This window comes from Bombus fervidus, chromosome 11, assembly GCF_041682495.2.
Source record: "Bombus fervidus isolate BK054 chromosome 11, iyBomFerv1, whole genome shotgun sequence".
In the NCBI taxonomy this organism is placed as follows: Eukaryota; Metazoa; Arthropoda; class Insecta; order Hymenoptera; family Apidae; genus Bombus; species Bombus fervidus.
Window position 1 is genome coordinate 10,328,839 of NC_091527.1, and position 27,555 is coordinate 10,356,393.

Consider the following 27,555-nt stretch of genomic DNA (forward strand, 5'->3'; position numbering starts at 1 on the left):
TGACCATTTGCGTTTCCTATATTTCGCCATGTGCCGCAATGGCAGAGTATATTTTTATATATTGTAGAAAATGTATAAAACATACGCGAGTTCTCGTAAAATTACCGTAATATTAAAAAATATTAATGAAGTAGCTATTCGCCTCTAAATATCGTTTGGAATTGGCCATACAATCGGATAATACGGTTTACAAAATCGGGCATTAAATTACCAGGCATTTCGTGCGTTTTTATTAAAAGAGAAATTAAATGTACCAATTATTGCCGAATGAATTAAAACGCTTGATGAATGAATATTATTTACGGTGTTTATACGTAAAAAGTTAAATTAAATACTATAAAGGAAGAAAAAGTTTCGGGGTATGTGAAAGGGAAAAATTTGTTCACGCATCCAGCTTATTTAACATGAATAACAAACAAAATATCGGCTACTAACGAAGAGTAATAATAAAAAAATTATAATAAATATTTATTAAATTGATTATAATTTTTTATTATTACTCTTCATTCTCTCGGATCATCAGCTTAAAATTCTAATTGAAACTATTTGAATTTATACATTCTTCCAATAAAAAATATGATGTTGTTATTGCGCGCAGAACTGATTGCGACGGCGGTCTACAAGAGAAGAAGAAAAATATTTCATATGAAGACGAATACCTATCCACAGGTCTAAAACTTACGTATATCGATCCTAGAAATAACGACTCGGTCGGGATCTAGAAATAATATTTTTGCTTTCAGAAATAAGATTTACCTTTTATCGCGTCTAGTAGTTCTCTGTTTGAATAACCCAGTTCCGTCCCATTGGACGATGGGACGAGGGATCGAATGTTCAAGCAATGGGTTCGATCTTTTGAGCACGTTTACCAGTCTAATACCAGGAGCAGGGACGGGAATGCTGTTATTTCTCGTGTAAGTCTTAAGTGCACTTTGCAATTTAAATTTCGGTTGGAACGTAAGGAGGACCTTAAGTATACAGAGAATGAAATACATCGAAAGAAAAATGGTTATAAGCAAATTATGTGGGATGCAACAAATACTTGGATAATTGATAATCGATTATTTAAATTATTTAGATTTTAGCGCAACGATCGAATGATCAAATTGGAGAGATTAAGTCTTGTCTTTTCTCGTAACACATGTTTTTCCATAAACAAGCAAATTATGCGAATGAAAGTTTTATTAAATGAGATATGTATCTCAAGTTTTGCAATTACAGAGTCGCTAAGATTCTACCAAACATTTTAGAAAAATATACATCGACTCTTCTTTCATTTTCTATGAAAATATTAAATTAAAAGTATAACAGTTTGATCTTTTACTAATTAAAATTTTACCAAGAAGTTAATCAACTTGCACGTTTCGTTTCCATTTAAGTAACAAGTTTAATTCCAATTTTGCTCGTTTCTCGACCGGAGACTCGATTGGCAAAGGTAGAGCGAACTTTTCCCAGCAGTCTCTTTGACTTCGAGCAAATATCAGTCGAAGAGCAAGATCTTCGATTTCCGTACGAAGAGATGATCGGAAGTTTCGTTGTCCGAAGGAAAAAGGGGTTATCGAAAAAGAGGAGCAATGCTTTCTAGCGTGGATTTTGTCCCTCCGGGAACACAAGCAAGTCACAAAAGCCCATATCCTAAAAGTTTTAGCCGATGTGATGTGTAATCGGATCGAGACCTTATCGAGTTTTCGTACTTTCGAATTTCACGTGCCGGAACGCCAGGCACACCGCAAAATTTGCTTTTCAATTTTGGAAATTTCCCACTCAATGGACAATTTTTGCCACGTGCAAACGAATTTTCTTTTCGTTTGCTTGATGCCTCGCACTTTCTTACATCGTACAAAGCACTGACAGCAGAGCTTTCGAGGCTATTCGAGAAAAGGGGACTTTTCGGTCGAGTTTCTTTCATATCGTTTATCGAAAGAATTGAATATTCTCTGTTTGAAATTGTATGTAAAAAAATGTGATCAAAGTTAAAACTTACGTTTCGTCATGCTTACAAAGATAATGGAAAGTTTTATCAAGTTTAGATTCTGAATAATTAATAGTTTCATCAAATTTTTGAATTTTACTTTTACGGAATCTTAGCATATCCTACTTCAAAAGTTGATTCATATCGTTTCAAAGTTTCCTTATAATTACATTTCGAAGGAGAGAAATGTGAAAAGCAGGAAAGTATTGAAGACAGAAATAAAATAAAAGGATAGAAGCTACAAATCGAAACGTTCGAACGTGATTTCAATCTCACCCCTTCGGTTGTTTTTAAATTGTCTCCGTTTAATGGTCTTGAAGTCAAACATAAAAGGGGTGCGCGTTTTAAAGATAACACGATTTTCCAATGAGGTGTGTGTTAAGTGATTTTAATTATAGTTTTTCAATAGCTTGCAATTTTCTTCGTGGTACGCGTTCAGAGTACATGCATGAGTAATGGGATTTTTCAATCAACAGGATAATAGATTATTCGATGTCGATCGATGTTTGTCCTTTGTGGATTATGTTTGACGAGGGAACAAAAATGTCTACGTATTGAAACGACTGCAGCTTTTTATGGCATTAACGCGCTACTCCTGCATACATGAACAGTTTATAAAATAAAAGACATATTATAAAGACGTATTATAGGTTTTAAAATGCTCGCATAATTTCTAAAAAAAAAAAAAAAAAAAAAAAAAAAATAAGAATCTTTAGAAGCAATGAATAAAAATATTCAGAAATTTCTAGTCTTCTTAACACTCAGTCGCCCAACATTAATAGCACTCAAAGATCAATAGAAAAGCTTGATATTCAAAGATAACGATCGAGTTTATTCTTTCATATAAAAGTTGCAACAAAGCAAAGAATATAATCAAGTATTTAAAATAAGATAATACCATTGTCAAAAACAGAAATATCACAACTCGTAATCCATTTTATTTCTCGAGCGTGAACAAAATCTCTGCAACCTAGCTTCATCACTGAAAAGAAACGAAGGCGAGGACTTTTTTCTGACTACCGTAAATTCTTCGAATGGTCGCACACCACACGGGCATCAAGTGGCCCAAAGAGAAAAATTGGTGTATCTCGTAGTTCGAAAATGGGTATTCATTCGTGGCAGTGGAAATCTTCCATCACATTTTTTTCGAGGGTTTAACGCGATGCGTAACGGGGTCGAGATCTTATCAAGCTTTCTCGTGCTTTTCGGTTCGAGCTCGTCGACGAACGAAGAATATCGTAGCCAAAAAAACGACGAATTAGCTTCTTTTTTAAATACGCAATATCCGAATGTTTGCGAACAAAGATGGCCAGAAATTGGCTTCGTTTAATGTACATTTCATTGTTCGTTCTGGCTCTCGCAGTCAGGACATGAATTTTTTCCACCCTTGTCGGTAGCTTCACCCCTTTGTTCCCGCGTATCCGATTAATGCTAGCGCGAAAAAGCAGATTTCGCGTTTCTGTCTCAAACGTTCGCGTATACTAATTTCTGCATCACTTTGGATTAATTGCAATTCCATTGCACGAACAAAAAAATGTACTTTCCTCGAAGTTTCACTAGTATTAGATATTACATGAAAGATTCGAATGTAATTCTCTTGAAATGGTATTTATGTATTAGTATGTATATTATACGAATCTGTGTATCATAATCTATGGATTGGAAGGAAATTAAAAAAATGTAGTTTTGCTAGAATTTTTTAAAATATTAGACACTGTATTAGGATTTCGAGTATAATTCTATTAAAAGAAGATTGAAATGAAAATTTGTAATTATTGAAAGAATTTTTAATGTATATAAATTTCATAAATATGATATATTAACCATACCCGTGATTAAATCTATGAAGGTGTTCGATTTTATTTTCTTTGTACCTTTTGATTTATTAAGTTTCATAAAGGAGAGATCGTACTTTATCATTGAGAGAAATGGTTTTAACGGAGCTATTAATCACTGATATATTAATGGTCATAGTCTGGCGTACAATGGATGCATCACCTATATCTTGCAAACTGCAAATGACGATTTCATTTCATTTCTTGTTGGAGCTAGATTTTTATAAATCACGCGCTATAGTACTGCGGTTGTAAATTATATCTTATCGTAGAACGATATGATTGTTATGAAACTATAAGGCACCTGCTTTGCTCGAATTTTACGAAAAGTATAAAATAATGTATTAACAGATAAGGTTTTCTTCCTTTCCATTACAAACGTTTTATTTTAAAAATCAGAATTCAGTTGAACGAGAATTCGTCAATAATTAAATTCCCGTTGAATATCAATTTAATTCAATGCGGTGGATATCGTCAAGAAATTTTCAGGAATTTTTATTTCGCAAATACTTCGAGGATAAACTGGTCAAGCGAAAGATTAAAGGGTGATAGATTAAAAGTGAAACAGGAAGGGAGACGTGTATGTATCTATAAATGTCGCTTGAGCGTCGTAGCCAATCGAAACGGAATTCCACTTTAATGCCAACCCCGAATGCCAACCCCCTGACGATATTGCAATTAGGCTTGTGACAGTCGATCGAACAGAGCATACCCTGTTGCACCGTATGTATAGGGTGTTGCGTCAATTTCGTGACAAATTTTACGCGAACAAACTCATATATCACGGTGAACTCTTTTTTCGTTTCATTCGGTGAGTTAATAAAATACGGTATTTCATTCGCTATTTTTATGGAAGTTTCAAGCTAAAACTTTTATAGCGCTATCATTTATTCTGTAAACAGATAATAGATTATATGTAATGCAATCAGAATTTCGTTTATTTTCTAACGTAGAATAGATAGAAATAATACTTGAATATGTAAAATGTTTTCAACTATCGATCGACCAATTATAAAGTCACAGACCAATAAAGTTGTAAGCAATTAGGTCAATGAGAGAAAGAGATCAAATAGTAGTACTCGAGTCAAACGTACTATGCAAATTATACATCTTCTTAGGATAAATTCATGATTTTTTCCTTTATTTGCTCGTACATACGTATTGGAAGCTTTACTTTTGTCCGATAAAACTGCATCTAATAAAGATAGAATTAATCGAGATTAATATAATCGAGAATAAAATAGTATATAAAGGACGAAAGCTTAGAATATAAGAATTCTAAAGTTTCTTCGTCAATAACAGTCCTCTGGCTAAAAGAAGGAACGAAGAAATAGTCAGGACCGCGACCACATCTATGAAACTTCTGGGAAAGTTTCGCGAACTAACAAACGAAGTTGTCTGGTTGTCGATTTCCATGGAAACTTGACGATTTGTGTAGTGAAACGATGCCGATGTCTCGCAGGTCGATAAGCCAGTTGGTTTGGGTATTAAATGCTCGAAAGACGAGAAACATATCATCTTTCTCCGTCTGGTTCTTCCTTTTTCTTTCTCCTTTTTCTCTTTTCTGTTCTAGTTTGAAGCACACACGCAAGTGTATCGCGTGGTTGACATAAATTTTAGATTGGCGAACTGGAGAATTTTTATGGTCAAATTTTTCTATCCCGTCCCTTGCGTCAGTTCTACATCTTCCGATGAACGTAAAAAATGCGACATGTTCTACACATCGTTTCTAGAAATATTATTTCTTTTTTCATTTTTAATAAGAGAGTTCGCGGATTTACTTGTTTGTGTTATCAATGTATCGATCGTCTATTACCGTGTCAACTTAAAACCAAGGAATAAATTAAATAGTGAAAACCAGAAATGAATGATAATTATTTCGTATTTCATTTCTTCGCAAGTTTGTGTATGGTGATTTTTTAGCAATTTACCTGTATTCCAAGAACGGAAGGTTGTATTGCGCTATGATAATTTATTATAGAATTATTTGGAACATTGGAAATCGATGATTAGGACTATGAAAAGTAACAAAACTTCTATTTAATCAGCACGATATTTCAAACACACTATACAATTCCTGTATATATGTATAAATAATAGCATAAAGTACCTAATTTTATTGATGAAACTTATTTTTATACGGTAATTTATCAGAAACCTAAATGTTTCTCCCTATAAATTATACCAAACTCAAGTTTTTCAACTTTCACAAAATCAAACTTCTCAATCACATACCACCCTCGCTTATCCAACAAAAAGAGTTCTTAACGTCTAAAAAAAATTTATTTTGTAAAATCTATTTACGAAATGACCGTGGATATTCGACCTCTCATTCTCTACGCAACAAGCATGAGAACCTAATCCCATAGAAGATGGGAGAGCGTCGAAGCGTGGATCATGCAATTACAAGACGCAGATACCAATCGCGATCCGTGTTCGTCGTATCGATAGCGTGTTCGATATCCGCTGGTAGCTGTATTTCGCATAATAAAACGTTCGTTAACGAACCGGTTGCCATAGTTTCGTGGCGTGGCAGATGGAGAATCGGGTCGAGGAGAAACGGCCCTGGCTTCGCCTCTTCTCCGGAATTAAATTAATTAAGCCAGATTATCTCGACGGATGTAAAAAAAACTTCAATAGAAGCGGCGTGGACGGACAAGTTTCTCCGGCAGACCGTCGAGGAGAGACTGGAGAAGAGAAAAAAAGCACGTCGTACTTTTAATTTCGTTTAAGTCCATCGTGGCCACCTTGGGACCTGGTCGCTGGCGAAAGCAGGTGTTAAGATCCTTCCGTGGTCACATATTTTCGCCTTTCTCCGTCAATTTTCATTTCGAAGTTTGGCTGACTCCGGTCTTTGCACCTTTTCGTCCCGAGACGATTAAGAGACGCCACTTCCTCGAAAAGTGACGCACTTAGAGCTAACTTTTCTCACCTGCCGTCTACTTTCGCCTCGCGAATAAACGTATATAAGCACGAGATACGTACTTTTCTAAGAATAATTATTTGCCGAAGCAAAACGATTGAAACAGACAGATTGATTTAAGGAATGGAACTTTGCGCTTTCTGAATATATGGTAATTTTAACGTTTGGATATAAACTGGCAGCGCATAAATGAAAACTAAGTTGGGACTTGGAAGCCCTATTTTCCGTTTATTCGTTTATAATTATTACTGACAAGGCCGTAGGGTTGAGCGCTTGAGAATTTTAATGAAATTTAAAGGGCGAGTACAGGGGTTGGAAGAATACTTTCTGTCGGATATTTTATTTCAACGAGAAATTTCCGTGTTTATACATTGCAAGAAAGCCTATTTCATCTTCTTTCGTCTGATTTCTTTGTATGAATTTTTATAACGCGAGTTAACAATTTTTTGAGAAATATAAAAGTAAAAAGAAAAAAAAAAAAAAAAGAATTATCGAAAAATACAACAGTCTAAAGAAAATGATTCAAGCTAGAACGAATCGTTTTAGTTCTCCAACCTTCTTCTTCGTCGTTATTCATCTTGCTTATTCGTATTGTATCGAATTTGATTTTCCAGCGCTGTTAACGCTATTACCAGGCACGTCAGTGTCTCTCGGTGGGCTTGACTGAAATTTTTCAGGGAACTAACGCGCGTGCAATCATCTTCCACGCGTCTCCGCCTCCCTGTGCTCGTTTACCTGCACACCGGATGTTCGTTCGCCAGTCTCCCGACAATAACATACGCGTCACTCATGCTGGAATACATTTTCAAACTCCCATTTCCTGTCTCGTGGAAAAGCCCTTCGATCGTTTCAGCCTCTAGCAGCCGCGTCGAACTTTACGTTCGATTCAGGATATCACGTTCCCTCGCGTGTATAGGTCGTTTCACTATTCGTGTTTCGGGATATAATATAATAAGTACATCGTGATAAAGCGTATTCGTTAATTTCCGTGATTTATTCTCCCATTTCGTTTTAGAAAGTTCGAATTAATTTTGAGAGATCAAAGTATCGCAGAATTAAAGAATTCCGAATTGTTTCTTAAGGCGAACGAATGTAAGATTTATATAGTTTGGAAATAATTTCCAAACGAGTTTTTACTATGTTATAGAAAGTACATTATGAAAATTCGAAAAAAGATTTAATTTTTCTACAACAGCTACACGAGTCATTCTATTTTTAAAATTAAAATTATATTGTATTTATAATTGTATTATACTTAATATTGACCTCGACATCGTATTATGTAAATTTCTATTTTCTTCGTATTCCTAACTAATGCAAAATTTACGAGTCTCTTGAAATCGATGAAAAGATTCGAGAAAAATGTCTCGTGACGGAATCAATGAAACGTCCTGTATATCGTCGAACGACGTTGCACACGCGATGTATGAAACGCGAAGTGTGAGCCGCCTTCGGGGATTTTAACATCTGCACTACTGTTTATTGAAATTACAACACGAAAGAAAGGGGCGGATATGGAAGTGAGAAATTCCACGCATTTATTCGGCTGCCTCGGAAGGGAGTTACCAGAGGAAAGAAATTGCAAGAATCTCGAACAGCGTCGAAGTAATAGGGCGTCCTGTTAAAATGAAAAATAATTATGCTCTTGTGAATGGGACTAAAAAGTAAAATATTCCCCGTTGCAGATGTTGAATCGATGTTTATTTGCTTCCACGTCATGAATATATTAATATGCTAGTGCTGTCATTAATCAACGTGATTCATTATCGAGCACGTTATTAAATATATTAGATAATTAACATAATTGATTAAGCTGCATACCCATAAATGTTTGTACAACACTGTTAACTTGTGTACTTTTCTACATGCATATCACATAGTTGTAGAATTTATAAATGCTGTAATCTAATAATGATCGTTACGTTCGGATTATATCTGGCTTTGGTATTGATCAAATTTCCCCTAAACGAAATTATTAATGGGAAAAAAGAATAAGATACGCAAGATATAATTGATTTATAGAAATATGTAATAATACACGATAAGAATGTGATACGATTTGCAAATTGCCACGAGTTTCTTTGAAAATCTTTTTACCGAAAGAAAATGTATTAATAATTCATGAAACTATATTATGAGAGAAATTGAACTTTTATAAAACATTGTAATTGCTTAGTGCATATTATTCTAACTCCAACTCTGTCCTAATCGCAAACGAACATACCTAAAGCTAGACTAAATCGGTACCAAGTTCCCATCTAAACAAAGTTTAACGCTATCACGCAGAAAAACTAGCACAGTGGCAGGTAAATCTAGAAAGAGAGAAAAGAGACGTAACGGTAAAGAGAATTGCATTGGCTATAGCGCAAAAAACGTGGTCGAATAATTAAAAGCTCACCGCGTTTCCTTCACTCTGGAACAATTGAAATAAAAGAGCATCTCTGGTGGTTGCGGGACCTCGCGGAAGCAACACCGGAAACGAACAGAGGAAGCATCCGTGTATATGCTTATAAATAATAGAACGGAGACGCGAAAATATCATAAACAGTGGGAGGAAGGAAGACAACCGCGCCCCGGAGAAAAGTGGGTCGTCTCTGAGAAAAGGCGGATGATAAACGAGCGTGGTAGCGACGTGAGAGATGGAGGGAGGCTGGCAGAAAAATAATGCGATTCTCGCGTGAGCACGATGGATTCTGAAATCGCGGACGCGCCAGCCGTGCCGTTGGAAAGTGTCGAACGAGGGTAGGAAGGAAGGAATTAAGGAGGGTGGCAAGATGATGCGAGACATCGTAGCCAATAATTGCAGCGAAAATTACTATGGCGTGCGGACGCGATGAAAGCCTTGGAATGGACCTTTCATGCTTAAATGATGGATTCTTTGTTCAAGTAGGTATTTTTAAATATCGAAATTTCAACCTTAATTTTTAGCAACGTGATATTCTGAATCGGAATATCGAAAATGTTCTTGTACGAATATATAGACATTCGGATATCATTTATAGAAACAGGTACGTAATTTGTGTGATTTTAGAATATAAATCTCGGTGGATTCGAAATAGTTACGTAAATTCATAATTACATAAATAGAAAAATGTACAGTCATGAATTATTTAATATTTCTAATATCACGAGTAATATACATATATCTCCTTAAATTGAATTCATATAGATAAGTTCTTATTTTATCAAAAATATCATTAAGAAGTATTATTGTATGTTAAATGCAATTGTCTTCGTCTCCGACAAGAATTGTTGCTATTTTCGCTCTTGTGAGTAATTTTACGAAACGTTGCCTGTAATTGTCAATGATACATCGCACAGGAAGATAGGAAGAAGGAAGTGTTCGTTCACACGTGGATAGGGAATATTGTGAACGAGCAGTAAGAACGAAGAAAGATGCAAGAGGGTGAAAACGAGTCCAAGTGGTGCCGTTCGTCGACATACTCCTATCGTCGGAAACGACGATTTGTCAAGGAAGCTCGTTCGTCCAACAAGAGATAACACCGAACTTTCAGAGGCGTTGTGAAGAACGAACATCCGTGAGCTAGTGGCTAACAAATGCGTTTCCCTCATGGACCGTGTCTGGAGCCACTTTGTTATGATTACAAATAGTCGTTTCTTCGGTGTACGTGCATCGCAAGTGTGATCTAGGTATAAAACGTGTCAAACTTTTGCGATGAAAATTGAAAAATTTCTAAGTTATAGAAGCAAGTCAATTTTTTAATAATTCCATGTATAAGATGAAAAATTCTTACTTTAAGAAGGATAGAATTATTTTTATAGAGTTGCTGCTTAGAAATTTTCTAACAATTCTAAATACACATCTTAAACTTTCCTTCAGGAATTGAGGAAAATTTTCAATGATGCTAAAAGACGTCGAAACATTTTACATTTTCTTTTTTATTGTTTCAAATTCTTCGTAATAGTTGAACTAATTCTTGGCTTTAAGTATTTTACTTGATTTCATTGCATTTATTAATTTTATTCTAATTTGAACAAACTGTAAATAACCGTAAGCAGACAATTAAATAAATTCCACGTATCTCTCTTTAATAATAATTCGCTAATAATTCGCCGAATAATTCACTAATTTCACTCTCAATCTTACGATTCTTATTTTTCTTTCTTGAAGCTTGCCAACGAAACAAAATCTACAGTTTCAAGCTTTAAACAATCAAAATAGAAAAATCAAAGAAAAAAATGATCCATGTGGTCTTAGCGCCGAAGTACCGCGCTCAAAAGTAAACGGCGTTAAAGATTCAAATTGAGGCGGGCTTTCGCGCTTCTAAAAGATTCATACGTAACGATCGCTTGAACGAGAACAATCGTGATCGTTCTGCAAATTTTTCCGACCCTCGCACGTGCATCGGTGTATTGAAATAACACAATATCATTGTGCCGCTTCGAAATATGTTCGACATCAGAATCTGAAAAAGTCAATAACGATGCAAAGCTCGGTAGAGGGTCGCTTTGTTTCTAACCATAAACGAGTTCCTGTGAAAGCCGTGTCTCTTTCCAATGCCTTTATGCGGCCACAAAGTGTCCGATATTAATAATAAGCGAACATACGCCGGCCGATTTCCGTTCCAAGCAGAAAATTAAAGGGTTCGAAAACGTACGGATATATATATTTAGAAGACAAACATTGTACGTTACACGCGTATGCAATCTCACGCCTTTAATTCTTCATACGGTATAAAATACACCGTAGGGCTCTGCGTTTTCTCCTAAATATTTAATTATAATTATTCGATATTTACTCGGCCACATTAGTTAACCGTGCGCGTTTCGTTTTGTTGCGCCCTCTGTCGCTCACCCTCGCACCGCATGGGGAAGATTTAAAGCGAATTGATTGGGAAAGAATATGGTGGATTTATTTTATGCACCTTTGTGAGAACGATGGATCAATGAAAATTATTTCTGATTGACTTTCACATTTGTATATTCGTTTTATTGGTATTTTTTATTTTCTTTCGTTCTGTATAGCCACGTTAAGTTCTATGAGCTACTAGCGACGTAAAAGAATTAAAAGATACGATTATGTTATAGTTATTTACTTCGAACGTATAAGTTTCAGAAAACTACAATTCTACTGTTTTAATAAGAATTTTGTGTCTGTATATTCCTGGATAACAGGTTAGTCGTGAAATAAACGTATCTGAATTTGTCTAAACGAAGCTGGAAACGATTACCAAAGAACGAATGCAGTAATTTCCTCGTTAAATATATTGTCAAATTTTACAGTCATATTCGCAAGAAATTCTTAATTAAATTCTTAATTAAAAAATATTCCTTAACATCATGAAACAATTAATCGATTAAAAACATAACGAACAAAAGATACAATTCTGGAATTATTTTCCCAAACAAGAAAGGAAAAATAATTCCGCTAACTTGATATACAAATTTACATAGTCGAATCCAACTTTTACGTACAGAGGAACAACAATTCACCGTGATTTGTTCGCGTAACGCAACAATAGCCAACGGACGTAGCAGCGAGGTAGCGTAAAATATCTTGCCCGATCGTTCTACCCTGTGTCAGTGCGGAGGGTGAGAAAAACGCGGTGGTGCCAGCGGAAAACAACCGGCTACTGATTACAGCGATGACAAATGGTAGCGTGGGAATTACGAAATGAAGGTTTAATAAGGTATGAGACGGATCGGGAACGTCCGCGCCGCCACATTCCCTGCGCTAATTAACAAATCCAATTTTAATCGACGCTCCAATTCGTGCTCGCCACCCCCTGTAGATGTCCCACGGTCCATGTTCGTCGCGCCCGGGTAAAAGTGATTAGCGGCTGCCTCCGTGGCGAAATTATTTCGCGTCAGCTGGATCCGAGCTGTTTTTTTTCTTTCTTTTGGCTTTGGATTGAACACCGTGGTTGCCATAAAGTGCGAGGGTCGAAAGCTGTTTACGTAATAAAATAAGTATGCGTACGCTTGTTTGTAGAGTATTGAAATTTGCATATGAAAATTCAGCGATCCAGACACTTTATTAGTTTATTTCTTTATGGTTTGGCTGGAAATGCGACTAAAGGGTAAAATAAAATTAATCGTTTCTTAATATTTTTTTAACCCTCGCCTAATAAATAAAATAGTTTCTCTTAAAATACAATAAAATTTATAGTTTTACATCTTAAAATATTATTGTTAAAAGTGACAACGTGAGTTCGTGCTCGCCCTCCATATGCAGATGCGCTAGTTATGAATAAACAGTAGTTAGAAGATTGTTCTAGATACAATGGATAGACTCAATTGATAGTTTTAAGATGTTCTTTTGTTTATTTTTTCCCTGTTCCATGTAAGTGTGCGAAATAAAGGTTTTTCTGGGCTCAGAACGTTGTGATAGATTTATCCATACAATATAGTAATAACTATTGTGATCCTACCTCTGAATATAGAAATAACAACAATTATTTAATTTCGTTATTCTTTTATTTTATACCTCTTGTGTAAATATACACTTCGCTGCTTGAAAGTAGAAAATATTCCCACCAATCTAATCGCAAATAAACATCATGCATAAATTGAAAAATAATACGTCTGGTTCTCTATACGAAATTAACGTTGCGACTGGTCCTTACAAACAAGTCAGAATCAATGAAACCGCGTAACACAAATGCGCATATCCCGCACATATCTCTTGCTTGCCGTCAGTTGTCCGGAGATTTTTCGACTGGGTGCCGTCCGTAATAACCAAAACGCTTGCACAGGAACGAAGGGAGCATTGAATGGCCAGCCTTTCCGCGATCACACCCGAATAATTCAGGAAACCGAGTCCGAGGATCGTTCGGAAAGCGATGACACGAATGGCATGCCGGGCGTGTCCGTGGTAACCCAATGGGACCGGTCTCTTAATTAAAAATCGTGAAATCCGGCCCCCGTCGTGTCCCTTTGTTACCGCTCTCGTCATTCGTCGTTCCATCGAGTAGAATAAAAAAAAAAAAAGAAAAAAAAGGAAATAGAAGAAAAAGAGAAAAAAGCAAAAAAGGTGAACGTACCGTCGTCTACGGTTTTTCCATGGTGTGTCGTCGAAAAACGATCAGCAGGCAGGACAACCACTGCTCGCATCCGCCATTCTTTCGTTGGTACGCGTCTACTCTGGCGCTCGCGCTCTTTTCCCCTATTTCTCTCTCTTTCTCCCTGTATTGCCCTTTTTTTTATTATCCTTCTTTCGTTCTTTTTTCCCCTCCCTCGCGTTCTTTCTTTTTTTTTTTTCCTGCATTTTATTGTACTTCATGCGGAACGTTCTATCCGAATTTATCGTCTGGATATTATTTCTCTTGAGTTTAGAATTGGAGGAGATAAATTACCACGGCAGGAATCTGATAGTTTTGCAACAAACCCGAATCTTTGGATTTGAAAAATGCTCCCATTAAAGAAAGAAAAAGAAGGAACGGCTGCCTCCGTTTTTCTAGCAGTCGATCTAGAAAAATTCGTTGTACATCAAATGTATCATTTTTTTTTTTTTTTTTTTTATATATTGGTCTCTATATCCAATAGTTCCAATGAAAACTTTTTCTAACACTAACATCTGCCGCAGTTTGTATAAAACTATACAAAATCCAATTACGGTCGTACGTTTTATTTTCCTGTTTTCTTTCTATATAACTCGATCCAAATAAAATAACGCGGTTCGCTTGCATCTTCCTTCATTGCACGTCGCCACGGGGTTCCGATCTCGAGAAATTGGCGGTAGTACGAACGCAGCTCACATACTACGAGATCTCCGACTATAAAACAATGCGTACAACTATAGTGTACCATAGCACAGCTGCGTCGTCCAGTATATACGCTGGCTATCAGTTTCATTGTTCGCTTGGTGGCCACGTATCGTGCGTTTAGGCATGTGCATGTGCGTAAGCCAACCATATAGCGCACCGGTATTATGGGACGATTCTTTCGCAAATATTACGATGGTCGTTAACGTTCATGGCGAATGGAATTTCTTGAGAAGGGAAAAGCCCGCTCTTTTGTGTTATTCGTTCCATTCGATCGATAAAGATCGCGTTCGTTTAAATTTTGGTCATCGAGTAACTACGCGAAATTCCGACTCTTCAATATAGTACAAAGTATTTGAATTATATTTATAATCGAGGAATTCGAAAGACGTGAGAAATAGAAGCTGAAAAAGCTAGAATTTCAATTAGATTTCTCGTCAGGTTATTTCTAAAGGATTTGCGCGCGTTTACGCGGAACGAAGTGAATTTCTTAGGGAAGATCGTTAAACACTGAAACGAAGTTGTCCATTTTGAGGTAGATTTTCAACCTAGCTTTAATCGATTAAGGTTTCTAGGTCATCGTCAAATTTTTTCTCTAGGATTATTCTTCCTTTGTTCTTTTTTAAGCGAGACAGAGACTCGAAAAGTTTCAGGAACGAAATAAGAAAAATAATCCACGCATTTTCAATTGTTTTATAAATTCTGCAAATAATTATTTAAGCTATTTCATAATTTTTCATTTATTTCTAGACAATTGAGACATATCGTTGAATTTCACACCAACGATTCACTAGTATTCTAGAGTAAAGATATTTCCGTACAGATATTAAAATCAATGCTAACTTTTTTTTATAAACAACTTTTTCTTGTATTTTTTGTAACTAAAAGGTAAATAATAGTAATAGTAAATAGTCGTAGGATTTTCCCGAGAAACACGAATAATTACTGATATCTCTGTTCTTTTTCTATATTTTACAGAGTGTCACGTCTCCTGGTGCCAGTAACGACGGCCTCACAAAGCAACAATTGGAGCTTATTCAACAGATTATGCAGCAAACGCAACAGCAACAACAGCAACAAACATCCGCGCAACAGCCTCAGCAACAACGTAACAATTCGTCAACCACAGTCACAGCACAGGTTACAAAAACGCAAAAGCCGTCCGTCAAGTCCACGACTTCATCTGGAAACGTTTCGAATAACAGTGGAAGTTCGAACGCAACGAACAACGCAAGATCCAGCCCGAAACCCAAAGTCTGGAGTCACGCACAGGTGAGTAAAATTTTGAAAAATTATTTTGCGTTTAATCATTTTGCGTTAAATATGAATCTCCATCTTGGCACAAAGCTAATTTACCTTTACTCTTTTTAATGTTTAACGCTAGAACTACCGATAGTTAATACGAAGCTATTTATACCAAAAAACAATCAGAATGACTGGTCTTTAAAAAATACGTAATAATGGAATATTTTCATATTTATCGATTTATTACTTTCTTACAAAGGCAACTCCATGTTATGTAGTACATTTTTCGTATTATTAATCCATCTGCGACCATGATCCTTAAACGAGGGTTGACACATTTGTAAAATTGTAGAACCAGTCATTTTCGACTGCTGTGGTATTTCTAGTGTTAAACAATTGGAAGAACGTATGTTGTTTCCAAAAAACATCGACTGAAAGCTGAAAGAAAAACCTAGGCACAAAGTTTTAAAGGTTTCTCCGAAATTTCTTCCCTTTTTATTTATTCCACAAAGAAACTTGCTCTCAAGATATTGCATGTATATATAAATGTGCGTTTATGAACAGAGTAAGAATTCCAAAGGAAATACCAAAGCATGAATATACAAGAAAAGATTCGCAGAAGTGTACAAAGATTTAAAATCTAAAATACATTATACACAATGTAATAGTCGACGACAATACGCAATATACTCGTTGAAATTGCTGTCCGGCCAGGACGCGACGCGCGACAAAGAAATATCTTGTTGACTATTACTTAATAGCAGTTGGACATTGTGACGTTGCAAAGTGCATACATTACTCGGGATATTTCGTGTCGGACGATGCAAAAGCATTTTAACGAGACAGCAGACGGTACGGTGCCTAATGATATATTTTGTCATTACAACTAATCAGCGTGACCCGTTAAAATGCCGATAGCCAGTGTTCAAATTATGGAGGCGAGCATGTCCACGCGATTCGTTCTCTGCTAACTCTCGTTTTTTGGCTGCGATAATTTGCCAATTTACGTTTGCTCCCTTTTCAAACGGCCATGATAATCTGTTATTCCCGCTCTCAGAAGTTGGTCGTTTCGGTTTATTCGGTTAAATTCTCAGAGTTCTATTAACGCGAATCAGTATGATCCAGGTAATCCAGCTCTTTGACCAAATGGACGAAAATTAATAGGTGAACGAATTTTTTTGTAACAAATAAAATTGATGAGAACTTTCATTTATTAGATATTTATATTAATTTAGAAGCGAACATGAAATTTAATGGGAATCTGAAGCTTTTTAGAGAGAGAGGTTTTTCGTTGTTCTGGTTCAGGATTCAATTCGAAATAAGGTTATTATATGGATAAATTCTGTAATGACGAATGCGAGATTTCAGGGATAAAAATCCACACAGAGAGATTACGTGGATGTTTTGGAATTGTTCTTCAGCGGTTTCGCTGATTATAACGTTGAATCGTGATTTTTGTGGGCTATCGCTACAACTAATTGTATTTTCCATGGCAAATTGCGGAGGACATTTGCGAGTCTGCGTTAAATAAGATTTATTGGATTTCACGAACGCTGGAATAAGATAAGGAGATTATTGGCAAGCGTTGTTTTAGTATTCGTCTGGTACCTTTTGTAATTACGCCAATAATTAATTATAAAAGGAATTGTCTTGTCGTTAATAAAATTATGTGTAATTTGAGATATCGGTTCTACGTACCGTAAATATAACTGGAAAAGTGGTTTCAAAGTTTCAGTCAATGACGTGTTTCGTATGAAAATAGTAACTGGCTATTGGGCTATTTCTGAGTGAACGTTTAATAATGAATCAGCAACAGAGGGATTTGGAGTAATCCTGTCTCATGCAAGTTAGTTTCGACTGGTCGCGCGAAACAAAAGCAATCACGATTCGTAACATCGGTACATTTCTCAATTGTTGATACAAGAAATACAATCGGCAAACAGCCACGTTGTTGCCACAAGGAATTCAGTTTCCAGCCACCTAAACATATCAGCCATGCGTCTTGCACGTTGACTTAATCGATCTAATAGTAGTTACTCGGTCCACCGTGGGGACAAATTGTTTACCGTTTGCTCCAATCTATGTATAAGAACAATAAACGCTAATCGCGATGCATTAGCAAGAATCAACATCCCTTGAGAAATCCCCGAGGTATCCTTTGCCTTTAATTTTTGTTAACACAATTTACACAGTTCTATACTGTTCGCGTATTTACATATTTTGAGTAATTTCGATTTACTAGACGACTATTAATTCACGATCGAGATACAATCTTCACAAATTTACGGAATATAAATATTACACGTAGGAATAAAAAAAATTGCGATATTCTTTGTTTAACGCGTTCGTTTAAAACGTTCTGGGTGTTAATATTTTTAGTTTGTATAAAATCAGCAACGCGAAGAACGATTAAATTTGCGTGATTATTATCGGGCTTGGGAATATAGAAATTTAAGAATATAATAGTTTAATTAAATTCAAATGTACGTCGCCTATTTAAAATTTATCGATCCCGTTTGAATGAACGTAAAAATGAATTTCATGTATACACCTTTGGAGAATATTACAATGTTTCATTGAAAATACGTTCGGCATTCGGATCTCTTTCTATCCTTTGGAAGATTTTAATTAAAATATAAAGAAGGCATGGACGTTATTAATAATAAGTATTATAACAAAGAAGAAGAATCAGTTGTTGAAGAGAACTCCTTCTATATTCTACAGTCTGCAACATCTACTATGTTGCGCCATATTCTACGTATAATTTGCATCCCTTCTCGTTAAGAAATCCATTTTTCTTACTCTTTTAATACTTTCGTCTCTTACATCGGTCGAAGCTTCCGATTAACCAAAGGACGTATGCAAAGATCGCCTTTCGTTTACTATCAAAATGCCTACGTTCCCTGTTTTATCACGATCTTCGTATTTTGAACAAGGCAGAGGCCGTCCCAGCGGCACCGGAACCTTTACCGCCACCTAACTTCATTACGTTAATGGCATAATAACCATTGTGGCCGACGGAAGGGCTTACGCGCCGAAACGTCGACGTCCCTAAACAGAGCAAGAAGCGAATTCGCCCCGAAATCGATCGGTTCGCCATTAATATGTATGAGATCTTCGCCGATAGAACGACGAAGCTGGATGAACGCGTCCTCCGCTTCTTCCACCCCCTTTCGTTGAAGAGTAGGAACGAAGAAATCGTTGGAATCGACGTTACCATAAGAAGACGAGACGGGCACCTGCTCATAATTGGCTAGGAATTCGCGGGCCAACGAATTCTCACGGACTTTCGGTCTGCTTTCGTCGAGACAGGGAAACAATCGACACTGTCGGGATGCATTCGAGCTTTATTCCATTCCGCGAGATCAAAGGATGGTTCGTATTACTCTGGAGAGAAATACTTTTACCCAGCGGATCAATTCAGAGCAGTTCTGACGACAAAAACATCCTGGATGGATTTTTACAGTTCTTTAAAGGAATTATTTTTCGAATGTTTGCTTAAAAGTTCGGTTTCTTTGTGGATAATTTTTGGATTAGAGATCGTATTGTGATAGAGTTGTACTTTCTGGAAATATAAGATATTAAATGTAGGATATTCCGCGTGATGTTTGAAAATGAGCGGCTGGCTCTTGAAGGGCTTATGCTACTTATTGGGAAGAATAAAAAGACTGCTTGATTAATGTAGCACTTAGAGCCAGGATTTTGTGAATTTTATTACAGAGATCGTTTTTCAAACGTTTGGTCGGAACTTTTCTGTTTCATCTACTTTGCACGAATAGTACTAAAAGTACGAACCTTGCTCAATTTTATGAATCAATTCTAAATGAACATTTTCTATTCCTCTTGACAAATTCTATAAACCCGTAAAACCTTCTTCAATTCTTTCTCTATCGTATTTCGTAATTGATGACATAAAGCTAAGCCGAGCCTGCAACGAATGACTTTTTCCATTGGAAACTTCGTTTCTCCAGCTGTCTAATCTTCATCGATCACGTCGCCACCATCAATTTCCATAGAAAAAAAAAAATATACCATATATACATATATATATTTCTGCTTTCTACGGACAAAATAAATCTCTGGCAGCGTTACGAAGCGCGAACTGATCGATCAACGTAAATTACACGAACGGTGCAATCGGTCCGCGTAGATGGAAAAACGCGCGCGGACCGATCGGCTGCTCCAATTCCGCCGGAAATAGCTGTGGCCGAGGCGAGGCAGTGATTTAAAGCGACCGGCCTAAAACATTAGACCCGGCCAGGCAAGGAAAGTGAAAGAGTAAACACGACGGCCACAAATTGCACAGGTAACGACGTGTTCTTAGTCAGCGTTCTGGCAGGCGAACTTTTCGCTGCGAATAGCGTATACCGTGTCTGTGCGTGAACAAATGCGAATAAGAGATGTATATGCGTTGGTATTCGATACCATCGCACACGCTATGCGCAGCTTCCTCCGTGTAACAGCCGGCTGCAGACTGCAGTCACGCAACGTTTCGGGCTTTACACGCTCGGTTTAACCAGCCCCCATTCACGGAACGTGTCAACGACAAATCCACGCGCGTTCCTTCTCGCGTCGTGATATCCTCTTTTGCCCATCTTTTTTTTTTCTCCTTTTCGTGACTCGCGTCACGAGCCCATGGCGTTCGGTTTCCGGAGAATCTCGCGCTGACGCTCTCGAATGAGTGGTACAGTTGGGCGAAGAGATACGATGATACGGTTGTAAAAATGGTGTTGGGTACTGACGTTGGGACGTTTAAAGGGGTCGAGGCATGTAATATTTTGGAGATACGAGGATACGATTCCTTTTGTGTGATTAAACCACAAATAGAATTTTAGTCTCCAGAAAGAATAGAATTTTGTTCGAGGTGAATCTATCGAAAGATAAACAGGTTATAAATATAATAGGAATCTCATGATTTTCACTAGTAACGAGTATCCGCTCGTATAGTCGAAATTCACAGAAACATTCTGATCGATCAAATTTGATACGATTCTAGAAAATCGTTAAATTCCGTCGACGAAAGATTAATTTACAGCGTTTATGAATGCCGGAAATAATAATTGTAAAACGATATGGATTAAAAAAAAATTCTCGAAACTTAACAGTTTTACTTCAAACACACTTTATTCAAATTCTAATGTCGTTGGTAAAATTTCTTCGTTAGAAATTTCAAAAATTCATTTCACTCTACCCTCGATCTGCACCATATATTCTCTTCTCTCGCATATTTCACGCCTTGCCATCGGATCTGGAATATCAAACCACAGGATTCGTTGAAGGAACTGTTCGAGCAGATCACGGATTCGAATTTTCTAAATCCGTTCCGTGTTGTACAAGGCGCGGGCTGGCAATTTTCTGACACAATTCGAAGCACAATGACCCGCACGACCGAGAAGAGAGAAGGAAACGAGATCGAATCGGCAAGGATTTGCAATCACAAGTAACCCGCTCCGACGGCTTTTCCCCCTATTCGAATTCCAAAAGCACCTGCCCCGACTCTTTTCAATCGCGCCGCGGACGGCACAGCTGCGAACCTAACTCTTGGACGTCGACGAATATTAATAAAGAACCGGGATTGAGCGGAGAGAACAGTCGCTCGAAAATTATTCTATCGATAGCTCGTCGTTGCCCGACGAACGAACCGAGAGGGCTGGCTCCTCGATTATCTTAAATCGTTTCCCTGGTGAGGCCTCCAGTTCGTCGATCCCCAATCGATACGAGGCAATAACAGTTACAAGACTCGAATGACGACCGATTTACTCCTCCATTTCGACTCAGACCTTCTTCCAACGTGTCGACAGTGTTGGGATATATTCGTTGGATTTACGGCGTAATGTGATGCTGCAGGGGATTAGTTTGTATAGATGAGTCTGTGAAGAAACAGGAAGGGATATTTTAGATATTGGATATATTAGAAATTGTTTGAATTAGTAACGATAATGCAGTTTGAATTACGAATTAATTTCATGTGATTTTTTCGATCATGCTCGAGTAGCGTTGGATGGAAATGATATTTGGAGTGAAAGAAATGAAACGATGAGAATATAATATCTTATTTGCTTTCGTGTAATGCCATTAGCTTCGTTTATATAATTAATCATATATTAAAACAGAACTTTAAATATAAATTATCAGCGAGATTGTAAACCCTGTTAGTCTAAGTAGATCGCTATTTCTGCAACCTACCGAATGTGAAGTAACAAGAAGAATTCAGTTCGATACTTTTGAATTAGAAATATTTTGGCAATTCGGCTATCTATATATACTTAGGAATTTACTTTGATCGGATAGACCAAACCAATCTCATCTTCCTATCGAATCTATGCTATTTAAAGTTAAAGAGAAAAGTCACGATCAAGTAGAAAAGGAATTTTGGCTTTGACTTCCGTCCAACTTCGTTAAGACGAAGCACTGTCTTATCATTGTCCAACAAGTTATTACGAAAGAAGATACCCAAAGCATTATTTAAAAAAAAAAACAAGCAAACTTTCTACTTAATATTACCAATGCTAAAATATCAAACTTCATTTTTTTATTACTTTATATTAAATATTCTCGAATCAAAAAATTACTAAGCCACTGAAACTAAAATTTCATTTGATTACTTACTTCCTCGTCGATTTTCACTCCCCTTCAATAAAGATTACGCTTACTTGAAGCAATCTTTTTCCAACGAACGCTCTCCCTCCAAATAATCTCATTGCTAAATGCATCTGGAATTCTCCGAACACCTGCATCGCGTGTTTCATCAAAAACCAAACCAACATTCTTCCTCATCCCTCGCGTCCGCATTTTCCCATTTGGGTCCAAATTCGCGGCACAACGCAACCTCACATGTACAATTCTCTGCTCAACCGCTCGAACCGAACAGTTAACAGTAAAACTCGAACAACGAAAATTCGTCGAAACTACCACGGAGAAAGGTGTTCAATATTAACCAGCGACAGCGGTGGAAAATTGTACGTCGAAAGGAAACACAGGAGCAGCGATGAAAAGGGAGGATAGAGAAAGGGCGAGATGAAGAGACGAGACGCAAGCTGACGATCGTTCGGTTGCATTAATATGTATGCACTCTGGTCGGCCATCGTTGTGGATAGATCAGAAGCTGCACAAAGTTTCACCGGCGGATAGAAGCGCCAGTAATAATAATAAATATTTCCGGATTGCGCGATAGAGGCGCGTTTCGCGGACGTGCGCACGAATAAACTCGTGAAACAAATTGGCGACACGATCGAGAGCCAACCTCGGATCGCCGTTTCACCTAACCGGCTATAAGATAGAGTTTGTAACGAGAGTATGGATTAAATTAATATGATCTGGTACGCGCTCTTGGATACGCCCTCGCATAGTAATGAAGGGATCGAGAGGATTCGGTTCGTTCGTTGGACGGCTTTATCTTTATGCAGCTGGTCCACGGAGATTCGTATTTACGGGTTTCGACGCTTTCGTCTCGCTGCTTCTGACTTACCGGACCAAACTGGTTAGCGCATTCAAATGCATTTCCGTGCTCTTGTCGTTTTGCAGTTGGAGGAAGATGGAAAAGAATAATGTGAAATTCTATTTTTCGTTAAAACCTTAACTTACGTTCAAAATTTCGTAATGGTAGACTTTGCCGGTGATGGTAATTATTTTTTTCTTTTTTTTTTTTTTTTTTGATCATCTAAATAATAGGGAGTAAACGTTTATTTGTATCCTGTATATGCTGAATATTGCGTATTTGCAATGTACTGTTTATTTTTCATATAATCGGATTTCTCGTGTTTCATTTTTTTTTTGTTTTTTAAACATGGATTCCTTTATTTTCATTTGATCAAATTGATTTTTTAACAACAGCGATTGCGATACAATTAAAGAATTTTGTGTAAAAAGATAGGAAATGCAACGAAACTATTACACGAAGGAAATTTCGAAGAAAAATCATTATGATATATTTCCCAGAGGAGATTCTCCGATATTACAGAAGAAATTTTCCAAAATTGCCCACATTCGTAATATAGAGCTTCTCGTTCTTCGACACGTTCTCTAAGAACACCTTTATGATTTGATATCTGTCTGAATTGTCAATTTATAGAACGTTGTGGTTCAATTATGATTTAAACGAAGATTTCTTCCCCAATAGAAAGTAGAACTTGCAATTAGAATTACTGAATTATATTCAGAAAAGTAAAACATAATGGAAGATATAAAATCTTGGATCCCACTGAGAGAAAAGAATATATATTATATCCCGCAAGTTTCCCAGCAAATAGTTAAAAACAGTTATACGTACATAGCTATAAAACACGCTTTCCGTGATATAAGAGGAGTTTATTCAGCGGAAAGAGAGCAGTCAGCTGCGAAAACGTACGTTTTACGAGTTAGTACAACGCTATAGTATGTAAAAATTCCGAGAAAATTGTCAAGTCGTAGCGGACGTCGACGTACACCAATTTTTACGAACGCGTGTTCATTTTTGTGCTATTATATTACCTCTGCTTTGTTGCAAAAGAAACATTACATCGAATATTTTCATAAAACGATAATAGAATCTTTCTTTCAACATGCTTTGAATGAAATACTTGTATATATCATTTATCCGTTTTTATTCTGTGTACATAATATTATCTATTTATTTACATTGTTAAATCTATCTTGTTGATAAAATATTTATTAAAATCTATGCAACGATATTGATAAGGTAACAATGTGAAACACGGTGAAATTTTGTGTTGTTCTTCTTAATAATATAACTTTATTTTTTAACGAGAAAGTTATTTTTATGATTTCCTATTGATCATAAGAAGTTGCGTTTCATATATCTGACCTTTGAAACAGAACATTTTGCGATCGGGCAAGGAAGGAGAAATTATTCGCGTTCTACATTCTGAAATTCTATATATGTATTTAGCGAACAGTTTTAGCACGTTTCCGTTGCAATTACGGCCCTTTTCGTTGATCAAAATGTATCGAATTTACTCGCATATCGGCAAGAGAGAGAGAGAGAGAGATGTAATTTCAATCTGAAGTTGAAATAATGCCAGAGCGCACGGTTAAAATGATACTTGGAGTAGATTGTAAATTTATACACGCGAAACTTTCAGGTTCAACTTTTGCGAATGTTGTTTCAATGAGCTACGTTTAGCGTAGCTACTGCGTGTTTTGTTCCGCATGTTACTATTATAGGATATTACAACTTCAGAGAAACAAAATTACGAAGCTTTCCAAATATTTATATAAAATAAATTATATTAAAAAAAAAAAAAAAAACGGCGAAATCATGCAATGCATACGATTCCCGACGAATCGTCGGTATCTATTCGCTATTATTGAATCGTTTGAAAAGTTGCTATCAAAATTTCAGAAAAATTTATACATATTGTATCTTCACGTGTATGCATTGGCCGCAAAAGGTTAATTCAACCTGCGTTTCTATCGATCGGCCATTCAAAAGGGCGAACAGTTCGATTCGCTGAAACGATACGAATAGCGTCATGGAAATAAAACGTGTAATTACAGAGGAAACGTGAAAAACGTGGCAACAGTAAAGAAAGAAGAATATTGACATAAAGAAATCGAAAAGAAGGAGCAAGAAATGACTAAAAGAAATGTAACGAAAGAAGGAAGGAAGAAGAAAGTACCAAAAAGCAGAACCAAAACGAAACAGTAGAGGAAAGTGTGAAAAGATAGAGAGAGAAAGAGAGACGACGAGGAAGAAAACGATGAGAGAGAGACGAGGAAATTGAGAGCGCACTCGAGTTTACCGGCCAGCAAATGGGCTGGTATATGTTCGCACGGTAATGGGAAAGGCAACAGATGCGAACGCTGGCTGTTTCGCGATGAAACTATCGTGTCGTATAAAAGGGCGCGAGAGGCTGGCAGAGGTTAGCCTGCAACCGACGACATAAACTTACGATAGTGCAAACGACCGCGACACACCGGAACTGCTCCTATTCCCCTTCCGTTTCGTTCTATTCTGTCGGAGACGCGTTACCGAACTAGGTTCCTTGTTTCTCTGCGAATCTAACGACTCGATCGTAATTCTTATTCGTTCTCGAGACTCCGCTTTTAAATGATCGTAATGCCTCTGCTCCGTTTTTTAATGACCGTAATCATTACACTCTTTATATAATCGAGTCCAACCCATTCGACGTTTTACGAAGAATATTCGAGTTTTGAGATTTTTGATACTGTGCTACGTTTTGGAGATCTAAGTTATCCGTTTATTCGTGTTATATCTGTTATTAGCTATTATTTATTATACCTAATATCTATTATATCACATCAGTTTACAACTATGTATCGTCCACCGTTTTTAGAACGAAGAAAATATCCGACCAGCACCTGCTTATATTTCGCTGAGTCTACATATTTTAATTGTAAAATTATTGTTAAATCTAACTGTTTGAAATTTATTCTTTTTAATTATTCTTTCGATTTCTTTCCTTTTTCTTTAACATTTTTATATATGTACTGGTTACCATAGTGCAAACTGATATTATTGATCTTCGTATTAAAGCCCACGCGTTACTTAATAACTGTCCATGCATCACAATCCTAACGACACACGACTATGATCTTATAAATAGCTTGGAAACTCTAGCGAAACTTCTGAAGGAATTTCCGAAAATAGTTCGTGTCATTGCGTTCGCTCTAAATCCGACCGGACGAAGCAAAGCGTCTGCCAAGTGTTCGCTAATATCTGAGGGTTTTTCGTGTCGCGACAATTTCATCCACTCAACGAAACACGACTTTATCAAGAATTTTCTCTTCGTTATTTAGAAAAGAAATAGAATTCAGTACGTAAAATTCGGATTCCAGAATTCAAGGAGCCAAAATAATTTTAATTAAATACTTTAATGGTATTTTTTTTTTTTTTTCAAAGATACAAATCCTAAAATATAGAAAATTATCTATGATAAAATTAAGAACATAATTCATAGCCTCCTATACCTTCGGACATACATCTGAATATTGTCCCATAAGCAAAATGTGACGTCAACCGAGACTTCAAATGTTCAACGTCTAAAGTGATTGAATAAAAAAAAAAAAAAAAAAAAACGTATATGAGATTGTTTCTGTTTTAATAAAAATCAAAATTAATTTTACAAACAACATCTGTATAATTTTAACGACAACTAACTCTTAGCGGATCTTAGGGCAACTTGAGATATTGATTCGGTTTATCGACAATCTCTAATTGTAAAAGTATACCAAAAATAATTTCAAGATTTCGGAAATCCAGAATCTCTCAATTTTTACCCGAAAATTTTGTCCAAACTCTAACTGGCAGATATTTTATAAATCGAAGCATAACGCTCTTCGGAATGGAAGGAAAAGTTGTGAAACGACTTCTAAATCATCTGCACGCGTAAAATCTTAGCTACGTTCCCCGAAGCGAGCAATCAATAATAAAATTGCCCACTTACAGCGACATGCCTCGTGTGCGTGATTAAAAATTCAAACTGTCTCGACGACCGGAAGTAAAAGCCATCGTTCCCTTTAAATAACCCACTATTCTCGGAACGAGTAGCGGCAAAAACGGGTCGCATCGCTGGGGTACGTAAAGGGGTGTTTTGCTTGCCTCCAACTACGAGGAAGATGTGAAACCTGGCTAACCCGAAACTCCTTCGGTTCACGTAGACGCGTACAACGTATCTTCTCACACTTAGATCCGGTCGGACCAGTGTCACATGCACCCCGTTAGACGAAAGAATTTCTCCGCTTCGTCCACCCCTAAAGGAAAAAGAAGAAGACCCCCAATGAATCTCGAAGGACCCCCAGCAAGTTTTATCGCGTCCTTTTCTCTCCAACGAGAGAAGGGACCCCCCTTGGACCGGATAGCGGCCAATGAAAGATTTCTGTCTTGATTTCGCCGAG

General features: G+C 36.8%; 1 protein-coding gene across 6 annotated transcripts in view; it reads left to right on the forward strand.

The window, feature by feature from the left end:
* The window catches only part of LOC139992028 (uncharacterized), a 513,816-nt gene that overhangs the window by 403,642 nt on the left and 82,619 nt on the right, over positions 1 to 27,555 (forward strand). For all 6 annotated transcript variants that reach the window (XM_072012473.1, XM_074111956.1, XM_074111957.1 and 3 more), the window contains one exon: positions 15,433 to 15,726. In XM_072012473.1, coding sequence (XP_071868574.1) covers positions 15,433 to 15,726 — 294 coding nt within the window. The remainder of the gene's footprint in view (positions 1 to 15,432; positions 15,727 to 27,555) is intronic.